Here is a 20,694-nt window from a genome sequence, read left to right as displayed (position 1 = left end):
AAAAATACTCTAAAAGCACACTTTGACTCAATAAAAGACTCAAAACAAATGTAAAAACTATGGTTAAGACTCTATAAAATACAGATACATCAATTCCGCCAGACTTGAATCTTTGCTTGTCCTCAAGCAAGAACAAACAAAAACTCAATAACGGGAAAAATGTTTGAAAGTGAAAACTCATATATTCTTGGGAACCTCTTCTTTGCACTCTTCATCATATCCAATTAAGAACTACTTTATGTACTCTGCCCATGATTAGGATCAATACTCCTTACTATGAATCTCACATCCCTAAAGAACTTTCAGTATCCCCATTGTCTCTTTACATAAGTTTAATGAAAACGTGCGGTTTTGCCAATGGAATATCGATCACTGAACATATTGACTCCTGAAACAACCCGACCTGTTTTTTTTTTTTTTCATATCCTAGTGATCCCATACTCACTAGCAACCTAACCCCAAACAACAACAACAACGAATAACAAATAAACTATTTCTTATTTTTCTCCATTACTTGATTCAGGAGAATTCATGTTATCTCCTTCTTCACTCACAACAATGGTTGGTTCCAGAACCATTTCTTCTTTTTCTCCATTATTTGATATTGGAGAACTCGTTTTATCTCTGTCTTCACTCATAGAAAAGGTTGGTTCTAGAACCGGAATTGGTTTTGACAGAATCGAATCTGTCTCTCCTCCTACTGCCGCCAAAATTGAATCCGAATCTCCTTCTCTTCCTGAGATAGGGAATTCGCTTAATCCCCTTCTTCACCCACCAGAATTGTAGGTTCCGGAACCCTTTCTCTTTCTTCTTCTACCACCAGAATAGTTTTTCCCAGATTCGAATCTGTCCCATTTTTCTTCCTCAAACGAGAGCTCATTCTCGGCAAACCCCCCCCCCCCCCTTGTTTGACCATCTCGTGATTGAAAGTCCGAACCCTAGTTCTATTTAGTTTCACCCAAATCCATTGATTTGCTCGAAGAAAGAGAGAGAGAGATAGGAGAGAGTAGTTTAAAAAAAAATAAAGTTTGTAATTTTCGATTTAGTTTTCGTTTTAAATTTCCGGGTTTGTGAATAGATCGTCCAACTAGGGTTTGGTCGGGTGGACATTACCCGTGGATATTACCCAGGTTTTCTCTATAGTTATCTTGATTTTTAAGGGTAAGAATGTAAAACACCCTTTTTCGTTTCTAAAAAATCAAAAAGAAATTCGATTAAAGAGAGGGAGTTTTGAGATTTCTAAAAGAGAAATAGGGACTTTCGTAACGCCCGAGCGCCACCTCTCTGTGGGCCCCATGTCCAATCCCAGTCCATAGGTATACTTTCCTTAGGCCCGTGAGCCTATCTATATCTGATGGCCGGTTTGTTACGTCCGGGAGGTTTTAAAGACTTGTCATCGTCCCTACAATTCACCATATGATATTTCCCTGTGTTTTGTCCTCACTCGCACAGTTCCGACAATCACTTCTTGGAAAGTTACCCATCCTATGACTACTCCAGCATAAGCACACTTAACTATGGAGTTCTCTCAGGAACTTTGACCGAAAAGATAAGTGCACTTTGGTGACATAGATGGCCAAATCAATTTTTTAAAACCTCACTGTAAGCCGAGGTGTCACAATTCACCCCCACTAACAGATCGCAACGTCCATGTTGCGCACCAAGACCGTCACCGTAGTGACAAGCCTCAAGAGATACATACCAAAATAAAAATTTCGCTAAAAAGAACCGGAAAGAACTCATAAAGAAGGAGAAGAAAAGATAATGGAGAACGACCAGAAAAATTACAAAGAAAAACCTCTAAACCATGAAACGGCCAATGGCCAACGATCGGAGGTGTACCATCAGGCCAACGAAGAAGGTGATCGATGGTCCAATGGGAATCATAGATGAGAAGTCTTAGGAAGTATTAAAAAGGGAAACAACCAAGGTAGAAGCTAGAAAAGTCGAAGAACAGACAGTAGAAGTAACATGGCCGTGTACCAGCTGACCGGCTAGTGTACCAAGGGACTGTCACGGGTGACCCATGGTAACTACCAAGTACGTCTTGGCATAAGAAGGGATCAAAGAAGGGAACTGGTCTGATAAAGGAACCCGTGGTACAAGAGCAATGTACCAAGGGACTACCAGAGGGAACCCGCGATACAAGAGAAATGTACCAGGGGAACGTCAAAAGGACTCTGCAGTATGAGAGGGACATACCAGGAACCGAGCCAAGTACATCACACAGACAAGATTCGGGAATTAAATTCCCGCGATGCCACTTGTCTTCAGTCTGATTGGTCATAATAAATAATTAAGTTGAAATGTCAAGAGTCCAAGTGAGAGAGCATGACTTGCATGCGCGCGAGAGTGGCTTGCCAGCTGACACGTGTCGCTGCATGCTTCACTCTCAACGCCAAATGTTGAGCATTGCCACCATGTGTCCCTTGTCCCAAGCGAAGCCATGCACCTGTAACTACCATCACTTGAGCTCATTTGCGACTTTGGGGAAAAAAGAAAAGACACCAAAACTCTCTCAAATTTTTGAGTGATCTTTGAGTAAGTATCAAGAAAGTTTTCGATCAAGAGGAAGAAGAGGAAAAGGATTCGCCGGAGCTAGAGAGGGGAGGTGAAGTGCTGTCAGATCCGTGGTGTGGTGAAGCAACTTCAATCAAATCACTACTTAAATCACCGTGAGTTGCGGTTGTGTGTTCGGACGGTGCATGAGCTTGAACGCTCATGTATCTATCCTTGTTTGCTTGCTTGCTGCATGTTTAATTGTTAAAAACATGTAGACTAACTACTTTCTCATTAGACTTGCATGCATGATCTTACTTAGATTACATGGAGTCTTGGAGAGTTTTTAAATAGGTTGCATGCATGAAAAACATAATTGATCGGATATGCATGCATAAATCAAAGTTAAATTCGGATTACTTGATGAGTTCTTGAGATGCATTATAATTTTTGCATAAATCTGGTGGTGTGAGCTTGCATGCATAATTTTTGAATCGATGGATGTGCATGCATAATTTTTAGAATTGTCACCAAGTTTACATGATGAAAAATGAGTTTACTGGATGAGTCTAAAATGCAAGATTTTCTTGCATTTTTTTCGGTTAAAATGGGTTGCATGCATGATTAAAAGAGTGGAAAAATTGTGTTAAAAACATGCATGTTAAGGTGGTATATTTAAAGAATCATTGCACTACAATTTTATGTGCATAAAAATGATTGCATGCATGTAAAACAGCTTTAAGATGCTTGATTTATTTTTCTTGCTTCTTAAAGATTGTGTGGAATTTATTGCTTGATTTTCTTGCAAGTTATTGCCTGATTTTCCTTGCTTGAAATTATTTGGATGTCGTAGAAGTGTCTGATCCTTTGTGTCATTTAAATTTAGAAATTATGGTACTTAAACCTAGCTAGTTCGCAAATTTTATACTTGAACTAGTGGTTGATCTCTGTCCCCAAGAATAATAAGATGGTCCGGCGAGCTAACCTTCGCGGTCTCGTGGCAACGACATTTCGGTGCGTAGCTAGCTACTAGCCCGAACTGCTGCATGACGATGCGGCTAAATGGATGAACCGGTTATTTACCTTTGTGGTTTCATCGTGGTGTGGGTGTGATGGGATGGGACAGAGTATCGAAGGGCCCTAGGTTGTGGAAAGTCTAGTGATGTACAGTTTATAATGATATGTTGCTAACAATCTTTACCCATTGTTGATGCGGGTGTTGTGGTGTGATTGTCTAGGATGACTAAGTGCCTAGAGTATCAAGTTTCTTGATTATTTCTAGTCTTTGGTTGCATGATTTTTTGCTGCATTGTTTAACGCTTCCGCATTGCGTGTTTGTTTGCTTGTTGTCGCAGAGTAGTTGGGTGGGAATAATGCATGTTAGAGGGTTACCCGACTCACTGAGTAATTTTAGATTACTCATGATAATATATTATCTTGCAGGAAAGATTGAGGTGGGTATAGAGCTTGGGCAGCTAGGAAACCGGCTAGGGTGTTTTCATGCTGTCTTGCAAAATCCAACTGTTTTACTTAAGTATTTTGTTTTTAATATAACATTTTACTTAAGTAATAAAAAGAAGTATTTTCATATACTCGGACAAGAGGAATGGTAAATGGCCTAGTTCGGGCCAGCACAACGCCGCTTGTGTTCGAGGGTTGAAAAACCTAAGGGACATGCGCAGCGGGTAGGCATCACCGGTGAATTGGTTGGGGAACCTAATTTATTGGTGGAACCTCGGACGGATCGCGGGCGTTTGACCTCTTCATGGCGTCTCTGGGCCGGTCCACGGTTTGTCCGACTGAAGGACGGTTCAGGAGCGCTACAGTCACCCCCTTACAGTGTGAGTCCACCCGACTCCACACTCGTCTGGGTTGGACTCTGATACCACTTGTAACGCCCCGACCGCCACCTCTCAGTGGGGCCCTGATACTAGGATTTTTGTGTCTCCTAATAGGTTCAATTAACCTTAAGTGTTGTAGTATTTAAGGTGTCAATCCAAATGGGATGTTGGTAGCAATCAAGATGCAATCAAGGAATCACATGTCAAGCCAATTCAAAAAGAGTGTTTTTTCTAACAATCCTAGAATGACAAAAATGCAAACGGAAATGTGTTCTGGAACTAGAAACGAGAATGCAAGACAAGAAATGAAAATGAATAGAAACTTAAACGAGTCTAAGCATGAACTACAAGAGAACGAGGAACGAAATAGTCTCGGGAATGTAATAAAAATCAGAAAGATAAAAGTCCTAAGGATGGGAGTAATTGATGTCGGTGGAGTATCCTAGTCTACGGAGTGTTTAACATGCCACAAGAAATCTATCCCTAAACAATGAACATCACAACTTAGCTAATCCAATCTCTTGGTAAAAGCTACTCAGACTCAACCACTTCCATACCTAGCTCTCGCTAGAGAAACGTGGTCGAGCAGGCATGACAAACAAGTTCATTCATGTCAACAAACATCCTAGACAACTAATCTCTTAGGCTAGGAACGTAAGTCTCTGGCACTAGTTGGTCAGACATTTCATCGAACACCTTTTGGGTGTGGAAATGTCTCGAACCTAGTTCCAATTGATCAGAGAGAAACTAGTAATTCTAACTCTAGTCCAGAAGGGAATCATACAAATCAAGCTTAAACACCCTACATCCTAAGATCCTCCACCTAATCTATCCCATCCTCAAGAACTAACGCACTACTCAGATCCGGAAATCATCATCAACAATACAAACTCAGAAAACATTGAAACAAGCATTCTTAGATAGGTAAAAATGAGATAAACAAGTTTGTAGAAGAAATCAAATGCAAATACTCAATGTATTAAAAGATATCTGGATACAAAGTCTGAGAACGGTTTTTGGTGGCTAGGGAAACCTTACAAAATAAAAACGAGATAAAAACTTAGATGGTATCGCAAAGACTTAACAAAACGTATTTATAGTAAAGACATAAAATCCCTAAAACTAAAAACGACAAGATGAAGAGTCGGTTTGGGAATCTCCTAAAGCGTGTAAGATGGAACGTCTTCTTGACATGTGCAAACGAGTAATGGCTCGAGTGAGTGATAGCGTTGGCTCGAGTGGAGTGATGGCGTTGGCTCGAGTGGAGTGATGGCGTTGGCTCGAGTGGAGTGATGGCGTTGGCTCGAGTGGAGTGATGGCGTTGGCTCGAGTGGAGTGATGGCGTTGGCTCGAGTGGAGTGATGGCGTTGGCTCGAGTGGAGTGATGGCGTTGGCTCGAGTGGAGTGATGGCGTTGGCTCGAGTGGAGTGATGGCGTTGGCTCGAGTGGAGTGATGGCGTTGGCTCGAGTGGAGTGATGGCGTTGGCTCGAGTGGAGTGATGGCGTTGGCTCGAGTGGAGTGATGGCGTTGGCTCGAGTGGCGCGAATCGAACGGCACGACTCGAACGGCACGACAGCGTGACTCGAACGGCACGACTCGAACGACATGACAGCACGACTCGAACGGCACGACTCGAACCGCACGACAGCGCGACTCGAGCTGAATGTATACGCTTCCACTAAAACAATGATAACTTTTGAACCACAGCTTCGGTTGGCTTGAAATAAACGGCATTGGAAAGATGACTCAATTCTCTACAACTTTGGTGAAGACGTCGAAAGCTGAATCCCCCGACCGGTGGCACGACAGCGCGACTCGAACGGCACGACTCGAACAGCACGACAGCGCGACTCGAGCTGGATGTATACGCTTCCACTAAAACGATGATAGCTTTTGAACCACAGCTCCGATTGGCTTGAAATAAACGGCACTGGAAAGATGACTCCATTCTCGATAACTTTGATGAAGACGTCGAAAGCTGAATCCCCCAACCGGTGGCACGACAGCGCGACTCGAACGGCACGACTCGATCGACGGTCAAGGTGTTGCTCGAGTGGGTGACTCGAACGACGTCGAACAGCGATCCGAACGGCGATGCTGAGCGATGTGTTCCCAAAGTCTCCTAGATACCTGAAATACTCCAAAATGCACAATGTATGCAAGGATGATGCAAGAACTACCTAGACATGCAAAGTGTATAGAAAAGACTAGAAAATGTTGCAAAACAATCAGTTGTCCTACCTAAATGCATGATAAACATATGCTAAAAGGAGACAAAATATAGACATATCAGGCCCATATCCAATATCAGTCCATGGGCCAACTTTTCTTAATGGATCTCACGTCCTCTCTCTAGGCCCGTGAGCTCATATATATCTAACGGCCGGTTTGTTACATATGGGAGGTTTTAAAGACTTGTTACCGTCCCTACAAATCACCACATGATCTTTTCCTGTGTTTTGTCCTCACTCGCACAGTTACGACAGTCACTTCTTCGAAGGTCGCCCATCCTGAAACTACTCCATCATAAGCACGCTTAACTGTGGAGTTTCCTAAAAACCCTTGACCAAAAAAATAGGTGTACTTTGGTGACATAGGTGGTCAAATCAATTTTTTTAAACCTCTCCGCAAGCTGGGTTGTCACAACTTTTGAGATGAAAACTCCTCAAAACCAGTTGTCCATATATCTTATATACTATTCATAATCCTTGTCTATCTTATAATGTGAGATATTTTTATCCAATCTCACTATATATATTAAGACTCATAAGGGTGAAAGTTAATCATCCAAAAATAGAATCTAAATATTAAGAAAGAAGTACGTAAGAAGGAATAGCATCCCCAAGTACAATGATCGCATGTTCAGCGGGAGCGAGGCGGCCAGAGATGAGCTATATTTGTTTGTTTTTTATTGATTTAGGTTAGTCCTTAACTAATTTGACTTAGATTCCAACAAAATATATTCTGACCAGTCATGCTAGATAGAAACTATGATGAGTTTGAGATGTCTCTTTCCGAACAGAATGAGCTAAAGCTATCTTTGAATTTGCAATATCTCAGCCTGCTTTAGACATGCCCGAGCTGCTATGGAAGGTAATTTTGTTTCAGTCTAAAGCATCCAGAATATTGAAGATTTCTTAGACTTTTTAACTCTATATTGTTTGTGGCAGACATACATTGATTTGAGATATCATAATGGATCGTACAAAGCATTGCACGGTGTTGGTTAGTTTTGCAAAGTTTGAAGCTTCTGTTGTGGGACACAAAGAAGTCGAGGAAGAAGAGGATGTTATTAAATGCAAAAAAAGGCAGCATCAAACGTGCCAGAGGTTTGAATCTGCACGTTATATTGTGACAAGTTATAACTGTTTTTTCTTAGCGCTTATTATGTTCTGGTGTATTTCCTTTCTCCTACTCAGCGATGATAAATAGAGCCAACACATACTACAAATACTCCACATCGGAGCTGAAAGAAGAGCGTGCTACAGAGTAAGCATTTACAAATAATTTCGGGTTTTTTTTTTATCATTGGAATGTGAGAATCGAATGTGACAAAATAGTTTGAATCTTGGGCATGTATTAAGAATATAGTGATTATTTGTTCCTAGAATAATCACATATGACGAACCTTAAGATGGAAGACGCATAAGGTTGTTAAATCTAGGGAATGAGTCTATAGTGGTTAACATAGTGTAATGCATACTCTTCCAGCTTAAAAAAATATCAAAATGAAGTAGGTAATGATGTTTCTTGCGGTGTTAATANTATTGTTTGTGGCAGACATACATTGATTTGAGATATCATAATGGATCGTACAAAGCATTGCACGGTGTTGGTTAGTTTTGCAAAGTTTGAAGCTTCTGTTGTGGGACACAAAGAAGTCGAGGAAGAAGAGGATGTTATTAAATGCAAAAAAAGGCAGCATCAAACGTGCCAGAGGTTTGAATCTGCACGTTATATTGTGACAAGTTATAACTGTTTTTTCTTAGCGCTTATTATGTTCTGGTGTATTTCCTTTCTCCTACTCAGCGATGATAAATAGAGCCAACACATACTACAAATACTCCACATCGGAGCTGAAAGAAGAGCGTGCTACAGAGTAAGCATTTACAAATAATTTCGGGTTTTTTTTTTATCATTGGAATGTGAGAATCGAATGTGACAAAATAGTTTGAATCTTGGGCATGTATTAAGAATATAGTGATTATTTGTTCCTAGAATAATCACATATGACGAACCTTAAGATGGAAGACGCATAAGGTTGTTAAATCTAGGGAATGAGTCTATAGTGGTTAACATAGTGTAATGCATACTCTTCCAGCTTAAAAAAATATCAAAATGAAGTAGGTAATGATGTTCTTGCGGTGTTAATATTATTTATCATTTAAATATACTGGAACATATATTGCTCTGTGTATGCTGATTTATGACTCTTATAATAGCGTACTTTGCGCAAAGAAACGATGTATATCATTTTGTCAATTGGCAAAAAGGTAAATGCATTTGCACTTGAATCGCGTCCAGTCGTAGAAGAACTAGACAAGTAAGAGATCATAGAGATTTAGTTGGAGAAGATTTGGCAAATGAGAGAGAGGATCGTCATAGAAATGTGATCAAAAGGCTTTGATGACCAGCTTCAATAAGCGTTGATAAGTGAAGAAGTGACTTAGATATTCTTCAGGTAAGCTTAAGTGTGGAAAAGTCTCTTGGTGATAGAGAAGGTTACAAGAGCTCTAATGAGGAAGTTGTCACGTGAGAGTCACGTGCTATGTTGTGAGAGTTGTAACAAACTCGGGAGGGCACAACGGTCTTTCTCTTCTCTGGGATTTATATCATCCTCTTCTTCTTTCTCTGAGAGAGTTAGTTCGATCGAGGTTGTTAGATCGTTAGAGAGAGATTGAGAGAAGAGGAAGAAAGAGAGAGAGGTTCTGAGCGATTGTAACCTAAAGATTGTTTCACAGAGTTCTAGTGGATTCCGGAGGTTTACTCCGGCGAGACGTAGGGATTCCGGTTTGGATCCCGAACTCGTAAATCGCGTGTGTTCTTTCTTTCTGTTTTTCTATTTCGTTTATTCTTTGATTCAATTCATTCATCAATTGCGTAGTCAGATCTATCGAGTTCTATAACAAGTGGTATCAGAGCAAGGTTCCGGCGATAGAGCGGTGGTGATTACAAGATGTCTGGAGTTCCAATTGCGGTGTTTGACGGATCAGGAGATTTCTCTCTATGGAAGACGCGGATACGAGCACATCTCAGTGTCATCGGTTTAAAGGATGTATTGGCAGTTAAACCTCCGGTTCTCGATCTAACCGAAGAGGAGTTACAAGATCCGGAGAAGAAAAAGAAACGAGAGGCGGAGGATGCTGCGAGGTTAGAAAGGTGCGATAAGGCTAAGAATGTAATATTCTTGAATGTAGCAGATAAGGTCTTGAGAAACATTGAGCTATGTGAGACTGCAGCGGAAGCTTGGGCTACTTTGGATAAGATGTTCATGCCGACTTCTCTTCCGCACCGGGTTTATTCGCAACTCAATTTCTACACTTTTAAGATGCAAGAAAATAAGAAGATTGATGATAATATAGATGATTTCTTGAAGATTGTTGCGGATCTGAATCATCTGCAGATTGAGGTTTCAGATGAGGTACAGGCAATTATCTTGTTGAGTTCGTTGCCAGCTAGGTTTGATAGTTTGGTTGAGACGTTGAAGTATAGTACGGGTAAAGAGAAGTTGAGATTGGATGATGTAATGGTTGCAGCGAGAGACAAAGAACGAGAGGTAGCTCAGAATGGTAAAACGGTTGCTGAGGGTTTCTTTGCTAGAGGACGACAGAGGTGAAATATTCTAATAAGTCACCAAAAGGTAAAGGAAGATCTCGTTCTAAGTCGAGAGATGGTAAGAGAGTCTGTTGGATATGTGGGAAGGAAGGTCATTTCAAGAAGCAGTGTTACAAATGGCTAGATAAGAACAAAGGAAAGGTTCAAGGTTCAGAAAAAGCAGAAGCGGGTTTAGCTAAGTCAGGGACAGAGCAAGATGCAGCTATGGTGTTGATGGCTGAAGGTGAGTCTCTGATAGTGACGAGGAATGCTGCGAGTGAATGGGTTCTAGATACAGGATGTTCTTTTCACATGTCTCCAAGGAGGGATTTGTTTTCTGAGTTTAAAGTATTGAGCTCCGGTGTTGTAAAAATGGGGAACAACACTTACGCTCAAGTCGAAGGCATAGGAAATATCAAGATAAGGAATGAAGATGGAACTTATGTTGTTTTGACTGATGTGAGATATATGCCTACGATGTCTAGAAACTTGATCTCACTTGGGACTTTAGAAGACAAGGGTTGCTGGTTCAAGTCACAGAATGGGATTCTCAAGGTGATCAAGGGATGTTCTGTATTGCTTAAAGGACAGAAGAGAGATACGTTGTATATTCTTCAGGGAAGAGCTGAAGTAGGAGAAGTGAACTCATCTGAGGTCTTCAAGGATGAGACAGCACTGTGGCATAGCAGACTTGGTCACATGAGCCAGAAGGGAATGGAGGTTCTAGTTAAAAAAGGTTGCTTACGCAGAGATGTTATTAAAGAGTTGAAGTTTTGCGAGGACTGCGTGTATGGGAAAAATCACAGAGTAAGCTTTACTCCTACACAACATATTACTAAGGAGAAGCTGGGATATGTACACTCAGATTTGTGGGGGTCTCCTCACAATCCTCCATCTCTTGGTAATAGTCAATACTTCATCTCATTCATTGATGATTATTCAAGGAAGGTATGGGTTTACTTTCTCAAAAGGAAAGATGAAGCATTTGAGAAGTTTGTTGAGTGGAAGAAGATGGTGGAGACTCAGTCTAATAAGAAGGTCAATAAGTTAAGGACTGATAATGGGTTAGAATACTGCAATCTTCAATTTGAGAATTTCTGCAAGGAAGAAGGAGTGGTGAGGCATAAGACCTGTGCTTATACTCCACAACAAAATGGAGTTGCAGAGAGACTCAACCGAACTATAATGGAAAAGGTGAGGAGTATGTTGAGTGAAAGTGGTATGGAGAAGAAGTTCTGGGCAGAAGCTGTGTCAACTGCTGTTTACCTGATTAACAGGTCTCCTTCAACAGCGATCGGTTTTGATCTACCAGAGGAGAAATGGACTTCCGCTTTGCCTGATTTAAGTTCGTTGAGAAGATTTGGCTGTTTGGCTTATGTGCATGCGGATCAGGGGAAGTTAAATCCTCGAGCTAAGAAAGGTATTTTCACGAGTTACCCTGAAGGAGTGAAAGGGTATAAGGTGTGGTTATTGGAGGAAGGTAAATGCATCATTAGTAGAAATGTGGTATTCAGGGAGGAAGTCTTGTATAAAGATCTGAAGAATGGAGTGCCGATTGGAATCTATGATTCTGTCTCTGATTCTGTAGGAGAAGTTTCTGGGAATGATGGTCTAGGTGTTTCAGTGCAAGGTGGAGCTGATCAATCTATTAACACTCAAGGTGGAGCTTCTCAAACTACGGATTCGACAGTGTTGGATCAGAATGATCAACAAGACGATGGTGAAGAGTCTGAGTCTGATGAGGAAGTAGATCTCAGTGACTATCAATTAGTCAGAGATAGAGCTAAAAGGACGATCAGGTATAATCCCAAGTATAACGAGTCGAACCTGGTTGGCTATGCGTGTTATATTGAAGATGATGGTAAAGACGCACCAAAGTCATATCAGGAAGCAATGTTGGATGCGGATTGGGAGAAATGGCTAGAAGCTATGAAAGAAGAAATGTCGTCAATGCGTAAGAATCATACTTGGGATCTTGGAGACAAACCTAAAGGAGTCAAAGTGGTGGGCTGTAAATGGGTGTTCATGAGAAAACCAGGAATACCTGGAGTAGAGGCACCGAGATTCAAGGCGAGACTAGTAGCCAAGGGTTTCACTCAGAGACAGGGGATTGATTACACGGAGATATTTTCTCCAGTGGTTAAGCATGTGTCCATTCGGTATCTTTTGTCTATGGTGGTCCAATTTGACATGGAGTTGCAGCAGATGGATGTGAAGACTGTGTTTTTGCACGGGTATCTGGATGAGGAGATATTCATGGCTCAGCCTGAAGGTTTCCAAGATGAAATGTTTCCAGAAAAGGTATGTCTCCTAAAGAAGTCGCTTTATGGTTTAAAACAGTCTCCTAGGCAGTGGAACTTGAGGTTTGATGAATTCATGGTGGAGATAGGATTTGCTAGAAGTGCGTATGACAGTTGTGTGTATTGGAAGAAGTTTGATGATCAAGCTTATGTTTATCTGCTTTTATATGTGGATGACATGCTTATTGCTTCTGTGAGTAAGTCGCATGTTAAGGAGTTGAAGGAATTGCTGAGTGGTGAGTTTGAGATGAAGGACTTAGGGGATGCTAAGAAGATCCTAGGCATGGAGATTACTCGAGATCGGGTTGCAGGTGTGCTAACTCTTTCACAAGAGAGTTATGTGAAGAAGGTGTTACAGACGTTTAAGATGGATAAAGCTAAGTCTGTCGAGACACCTATGGGAGCTCATTTTAAGTTGAGAGCAGCGACAGATCAAGAGTTTGAAGAGCAGTTTCAAAAGATGAAGATTGTGCCTTACTCGAACACAGTTGGGAGCATCATGTACTCGATGATAGGCACTCGACCAGACCTCGCATTCCCAGTAGGGATTATAAGTCGATTTATGAGCCGTCCTTTGAAGGATCATTGGCAAGCAGTCAAGTGGGTCTTGAGGTATATGAGAGGCACAGAAGGTAAGAAGTTGTGTTACAGGAAGCAGGATGATTTCTTGTTAAGGGGTTACTGTGACTCTGATTATGCTAACAATACAGATAATCGGAGGTCTATTACTGGGTTTGTGTTTACCGTAGGAGGCAACACTATCAGCTGGAAGTCGAAGTTACAAAAGGTGGTGGCTCTTTCTACTACAGAGGCGGAGTACATGGCACTTACTGAAGCAGTAAAGGAAGCTATCTGGCTCAAGGGATTGGCTGGAGAGCTTGGTTTACCACAAGGGTTTGTGGAGGTTCATAGTGATTCTCAGAGTGCTATTGCTCTTGCTAAGAACTCAGTTCATCACGAGAAAACCAAGCATATCGATATTCGTCTACACTTCATCAGGGATATCGTAAGTGAAGGTTTGGTTAAGTTGGTGAAGATTGCAAGCGAGTGCAATCCGGCAGATATTTTCACTAAGGTTGTACCAGTGGATAAGTTTCAGGGAGCATTGGAGATGCTTCGAGTGACTGATAACTAAGCGGTGAAGTTCATAAGGTTGAGCGGTGAAGCTCATAATTGGAAGGTGTAGCTCAGGTACCGGAGGGAATCCAAGTACTAGAAGTGAAGCTAGAAGATTATCAAAGTCAAGGTGGAGAATTGAAGAAGTGACTTAGATATTCTTCAGGTAAGCTTAAGTGTGGAAAAGTCTCTTGGTGATAGAGAAGGTTACAAGAGCTCTAATGAGGAAGTTGTCACGTGAGAGTCACGTGCTATGTTGTGAGAGTTGTAACAAACTCGGGAGGGCACAACGGTCTTTCTCTTCTCTGGGATTTATATCATCTTCTTCTTCTTTCTCTGAAAGAGTTAGTTCGATCGAGGTTGTTAGATCGTTAGAGAGAGATTGAGAGAAGAGGAAGAAAGAGAGAGAGATTCTGAGCGATTGTAACCTAAAGATTGTTTCACAGAGTTCTAGTGGATTCCGGAGGTTTACTCCGGCGAGACGTAGGGATTCCGGTTTGGATCCCGAACTCGTAAATCGCGTGTGTTCTTTCTTTCTGTTTTTCTATTTCGTTTATTCTTTGATTCAATTCATTCATCAATTGCGTAGTCAGATCTATCGAGTTCTATAACAATAAGGTTTAGCCACTTTTCTCCCTCCTGAATATTGATTATATCAAACATTAAACGTGAGAGTGACATTATAATCTAATTTAGACCATTTTACTATATACGTTTTATGTGTTCAGTTTTGATGGTTTAATAAAATATTTGGCATAATATTAATTATAATAATCTAAACATTTTTATATAAAAACAAACATACGTCTATAAAAATAAACATATAAGTTATCGTAAGAAAATTTCAGTCCCCTGGATTATATACTAATACTTTTGAATCTTCCTTCGCAAACTTCCTACAGAAGCTGTATGACGTCAACTAAAAGACTTCTGATTTCCCAAATATATCTGACGTTAAAATATAAATGGGATGGTTTGCCGCTGATACGAAATAAATCATGAAGAGTTTGTGATAAATAAATTGGTGTTTTTATCACTCACATCAATCATGCATGTATCTTTGAGACATTCTTTCGATGTATTTTCTGTTTTCTACTCATCTATGAAACAAATATAATTATTTTTAATTATTTATTGTTAATGGTTCGATTTAAAGTTCAGAATTTGTTATTTGGAATCTTAATAGGAACCAACAATACATTTTGTGATCACCTTGAAAGAAGGAAACCCAGGTTTCTAAACATGTACGGTGGTCTCGAGATACATAATTATTTTCTTTCTGTTGTTATCTCAATACATAAGCTTAAGTGTCTATAGTTCATAAAAACACAAACATCAAAAGATATAAAACAAATAACAAAAATATCGTCAATATAAAAAAAAAAGTGTCTATAGTTCATGTCTTAGGAAATATACATTACATAACATATTCCTTCCTTCACATATTTTACACACATGTTTTATTTTTTACCTCACATCATACACACATCATACTTTACTACATATTAGACACATATTTTATTCGTTACTTCACATCTCTTACTTAACATAAAATTCTTTACTTCTTCAATTCACTTCAATTCATGCTTTATTCTAACAGAAAAATGTAGAGACTTGTACTATATAATCCCACTCATAGCGACGAAAACAATCACCAAACCAAAAATCTAAACAAGAGAAATATAAGAAATATGGGGAAAGAGATTTCCGTCAACTGGCAGTTTAGTGGTAGCGAAGCAGCCAAAAAGGCTTCAGCTGCCACCCTAGGCAGTTACACCTCTAGAATCATGGCTCTGTGTGACCCTAATGTAAAATCCATTTTGCCTCCTCTAAGTGAAGCCCCCGAGACTTCCTTTGCCGCTAAGAAGGCAGTTGTTGAAGCTGTCCTTAACGATACTGGAAACGCCTATGCTCCAAGTATTGGCCTTCCCGCGGCTAAAAGGTAATATATACATCAAATAATCGTTGATCATTTAAGATATTTTGCTTGAAAAGTCCTAAGAAAAACTGTCCCACAAAAAAAATTGTTTTAAAATATGATCTAGCCCCATAAAAAACTTCTGGTTTCATCTTAACTCTATTATGTATCTTGGTATATCTTCCGTGACAAATTTTGATTTGCTTCCGTTATTCTCAGTGCTGTGGCAGAGTATCTAAGTCGAGATCTTCCGAAGAAATTGACTGCAGATGACGTGTTTATGACCGTTGGATGCAAACAAGCCATTGAGCTTGTAATTGAAATCTTGCATACATCGAATGCCAACATCTTGCTTCCGAAGCCAGGCTTTCCATGGGATATGGTCCACGCAATCTACAATAAATTTGAGGTTCGTGAATATACTTTCCTCCGCGAAAAGAATTATGAGATCGACTTTGACAGCGTGCGTGCGCTTGTGGACGAGAACACGTGTGCGATACTTATTATTAACCCACACAATCCTAATGGGAACACGTACTCTGAAGCTCATCTTAAGGAGGTATTTTACAGATACTCTAATTAGCTATACAACGTGATCTTATAACTTATATGATCTCATCTTTGATAATGTGTAACGTAACTATTGAATATCTCTTTATATATAAGCTGGCTGAGTTGGCTCGAGAACTAGGGATACTGGTGGCTTCTGACGAAGTTTTTAGATGGACTGTGTTTGGGAGTAATCCCTTTGTTCCCATGGCGAAATTCTCGTCGATCGTACCTGTGATCAGTCTCGGTTCTATATCGAAGGGATGGAATGTACCGGGATGGCAAACCGGCTGGCTAGCGCTGCATGATCTAGATGGTGTCTTCCAATCTAACAAGGTCCGAATCCACTTTTTCCGATCACTCTTTAAACATTACTACAATTACTCTATATAGTCGGTATATTTCTAAGTTAAAAACAAAATTTTACGTGCAAACAATGACATTACATACCATTAACATACTAAATCTCTATGAATGTATAAATAAATTTGGTGTACGTGAAAATCAAGTTTTTTTTCTCGTCCACATCCATATTAAGAGTTGAAAATGTTCACATGTACGTAGTTTTCCTTGTCCTAATCTTGCTATATTTGGACAGATCGCAATTGCTGTTAAGACTTTTCTGTCGATAGATGATAAACCACCAACTGTTATCCAGGTTCGGAAGCATACTGTAACCAGGGTTTTTTTTTTCTTTTTTTTTTGCATGCATATAATAAGGTGAATTCGTCAGTTTTATCATGTAGGCAGCTATTCCGACCATCTTGGGGGAAACTCATAAAGAGTTCTTCGAGATGAGGCAGATTTTTCTGAAAGCGAATGCGGAGTTTGCCTTTGCTAAGCTCAAAGACATACCAGCCCTAACCTGCTACTTGAAAACTGAAGCCTGTACCTTCTTATGGGTATTCTATTATTACCACATTTCTTAAACATTTCTGACTTCTTATTACTAGTATTAGTTTGAAATAAATCATATATATATACATGCTTTTTCTCTTCTCCCAGACCGAGCTGAACTTGTCACTGTTTGCGGACATTAAAGATGATGAAGAATTCTGTGAAAAGCTTGCTACTGAAGAATGCCTTGTCCTCTTACCAGGTATTGATTAATTTCTCATTACCTATGATCACGGTAATTTAACAGTTTAGCTTTTAAGACAATTTTTGCATAACAACATATATAAATATATATGTTACCATGTTGGATTGGTTTAGGGATTGCTTTTGGTCTAAAGAACTGGGCGAGGCATTCTATCGACATGGATATTTTCGCTTTGGAGGATGCATTTGCAAGACTGAGGAGCTTCTGTGAACGCCACTCCACTGTAATTGAAGCTTCTTCAGTCAAAGCCGTCAATGGTGTCAAGTAAAAAAGGTCAATGTGGATCTTTGCCTAAGACTTTTTACATATGCTATAAAAATAAACGTGTGTTTTATTGATCTGAGATAAGTCATGAACACATTCATATCGTACTTGTATTTAATAAAATTGGTGTACTTATCACCAACCATGTAATGTTTTCTCGTAGATTGCTATATTTATAATAAAATTGGTGTACTTATCACCACCAATAACCATGTAATGCTGTCATACTTTTCAATAAATAAAATTAAGAATTTATCTTTTATGATTGTTTGATGTGCATAGATTCGTGTGCAATTACCAATATTGGCGTGTTTATCTCTGAGGAGGATTTAAACACTGTTTGATTTTTTTATGAAATTAGTTGTGTATTGTTTTGAATATAAGAATCCATAATTTTTTAGTTAAAATTTTCTTTTCCATTGGTACGTTCTAATTTTGAGTCTCTTATTTTTAAAAATATTGTTTTTTGACATTTAAAATTTTTAAATAGAATAGAAGTGGTATAAATGTGTAAACATTTAAGATTTTACAAAAATAAAAAATATTACATTTAATTAATTTTCAAACACACAAAACATGAAACATATTGCAATAGAAATAACAGAGCACTAGGATTTCACCTGCGGTACACCGCGGGACTAAATTATAAATTATTGTATTTTAAATAATAATTTTAATTTTATTTAGTTTTCAAATTCTCAATCAATTAACTATTGTCTAATTAATTTAGAATTTTTTTAGAATTTTTTTTCTTCTTCTTACGTTTTTTAAACTTTATAACCTAATTACATTAAATTTGTTATTAGATAAAATATAAAATTCTAGATTTGTCTTATTCTCTAGAATTAAACAGAGGTATATGTATATATAGTTTGTGTATATTTTTATGTGTATTTTTTTTTGGAATATTAAGAATGTGTTATAGCATGTGTAATACTTTGTAGTTCATATACTAAATAATTTATAAGTTAATTTTGAAAACTATGATTACAAATCTATAGTATATATGAGATAAACTAATAGTTTTAATGTTGGTTATATAGTCCAAACCCGCTATGCTAGGTGGGTGAGGCAACATGTTCAAAAAAATTTAATCCGCAAAAACTCATCATATAAAATCCGTGAAAGTAAAAATTAGTTTTAAATACGTAATAAAAATAAAAATAAATCTGTGAGCAAGCAATATTTTTTATATTTTATTATTATTCATTGAATAAGATATTAAATTGAATGGTAAATATGTTTGTTACATTTTAAAATCATACAGTTAGTTTTTTTGAATGATTGTTTAAATTCAGAATTTATGTAGAATAATTACACTGCTGGGCAAACATTTATTTTTGGCTGATCGAATGTGGGCAAACATAGGCTGATTTATAGGCTTCTCATAACTTTATTTCTTGAAATCCATCACCGCAAAGATATTGTAGAGATTCTTGGGAGATTTATTTTAGGAATTTTGTTTTTATTATTGAAAAACGTTTGAAACAAAAAGTTATGTTTACTAATTTGATTAAAAATAATAATAAATACTGATGGCAGTCTTGTAAATAGATGTCAAGTTCAGGATTTATTTGCTAAATGTACTTGGAAAATGTATATATAGATTTAGAATCACAAAACCAAAGTTTGAGACACTGACTAGTGGCTATCCTATAACCAAGAATTATTCATGTAGGCAACAATCACATTAACAGCAGATGTAAAATACTACAAGGTGGACCTGGGCTGTGACAACAGCAAAAGAGATTCATTAAGAGCTACCTTTACCTGTTGATATGTCTGTATTTTGCATCTCCTTAGCCTGTATTTATCATGCATTTAGCTAGGACAACTAGTTGTTTTGCATCATTTTAGAACCTCTTTCGTACATTTTGCATATTTAGGAAGTTTCTGCATCATCCTTGCATACATTGCGCATTTCGGAGTTTTCCAGGTGTCTAGGAGACGTTGGAAGCGCAGAGGGTCGAGCCACGCTCCTCACTTCCACAATCGAGCGCTCCTCACTTCCACAATCGAGCGCTCCTCACTTCCACAATCGAGCGCTCCTCACTTCCACAATCGAGCGCTCCTCACTTCCACAATCGAGCGCTCCTCACTTCCACAATCGAGCGCTCCTCACTTCCTCAATCGAGCGCTCCTCACTTCCACCATCGAGCGCTTCTCACTTCCACAATCGAGCGCTCCTCACTTCCACATTCGAGCGCTCCTCACTTCTACAGTCGAGCCCTCCTCACTACCACAATCGAGCCATCACTGGTCAGGAAGACGTTCTGTCTTACGCGCTTCAGGAGATTCCCAAACCGACGCTTCACCTTGTCGTTTTAAGTTTTAGGGATTTAAATGTTTTTACTATAAATACATGTAACACCCGCGAACCGGAAACCCGGTTTAGGGTTTGCATCGATCGATGCAGTGATAGCATCGGTCGATGCTGGTTCAATTCTCTGTGTTTTGACTTAAGTCAAACGCTGCGTTTTGGTCAGAAGAGAAAGGGAAAAAACCCTTAGGGTCGTGTCTTTTGTCTCATTAGACATGTGTAGCCGTTTTTGAGAGAAAAGAGAAGGGAGAAAGAGTTCCTGAAAGTTCTTGGTGNAGTGGGGTCATTAGAACATTGCTAGGTAGCTGGTTTTATGATTCCTGTTGTCTGGATATTGATTATGTTGGATTTTGGCTATATTTTATTATTGGATTATTATTGAATATTGGTTGGTTATTTCCGCTGTTGAATGTGTTTATGCTTAGGTGGCTAGTGGGTATGGGACCACTAGCTGTAGTTTATTTTATATTATTATTATTTATTAATGATTATTTAAAAAAAAAAAGGGTCGGTCGTTTCATTTTGGTATCAGAGCCCTTACGGTTCTAGGTTTGGGTTCACTAGGTTTCTGTTGTAGATGTTTGGGATTGCATGTCTTGATTGATTATGTGAGTTAGACAATTGTGTGTGGCATGGAGTCCTAGAACATCCTCTTCGAGCCGAGTGTGTGATTCCACGGTGAGTTTATGTTTCTGTGTTATAATAGAAATTGTTTGCTTAGCCTTCTGTTCATGGTAGTGCAGATGGTTAGAGAGGATGCTGTGGCTGGTCGAGGTCGTGGACGCGGACGTGGTCGCAGACGTGGTCGTGGTAGGGGTAGAGCCCCAGTGGTTAGTGAGACCGAGGACCAGAGTGTGACAGCTGAGGGTGTTGGCGAGTCGCAGGATGTTCCGGGGGATTCCGTGAGTGTGGCAGGAGGGGGCGGTGTTGATGCTCCAGTGGCCGGTGATGCTAGGGTCCCGGGTGTGGG

General features: G+C 39.3%; 1 protein-coding gene across 1 annotated transcript; it reads left to right on the top strand.

Annotated features, from left to right (window-relative positions):
- LOC104716943 (probable aminotransferase TAT4) lies at positions 15,214–17,616 on the top strand. The gene is made up of 7 exons (XM_010434431.2): positions 15,214–15,513; positions 15,709–16,048; positions 16,156–16,374; positions 16,637–16,696; positions 16,785–16,940; positions 17,044–17,137; positions 17,254–17,616. Exons 1-7 carry the CDS (start codon positions 15,263–15,265, stop codon positions 17,406–17,408), a joined length of 1,275 nt encoding a protein of 424 aa, XP_010432733.1. The 5' UTR covers positions 15,214–15,262; the 3' UTR covers positions 17,409–17,616.

Source organism: Camelina sativa, chromosome 2 (genome assembly GCF_000633955.1).
Source record: "Camelina sativa cultivar DH55 chromosome 2, Cs, whole genome shotgun sequence".
NCBI classification, from domain to species: domain Eukaryota; kingdom Viridiplantae; phylum Streptophyta; class Magnoliopsida; order Brassicales; family Brassicaceae; genus Camelina; species Camelina sativa.
The sequence above is the reverse complement of the archived record's forward strand: the minus strand, read 5'-3'. Positions and strand labels throughout refer to the sequence as shown.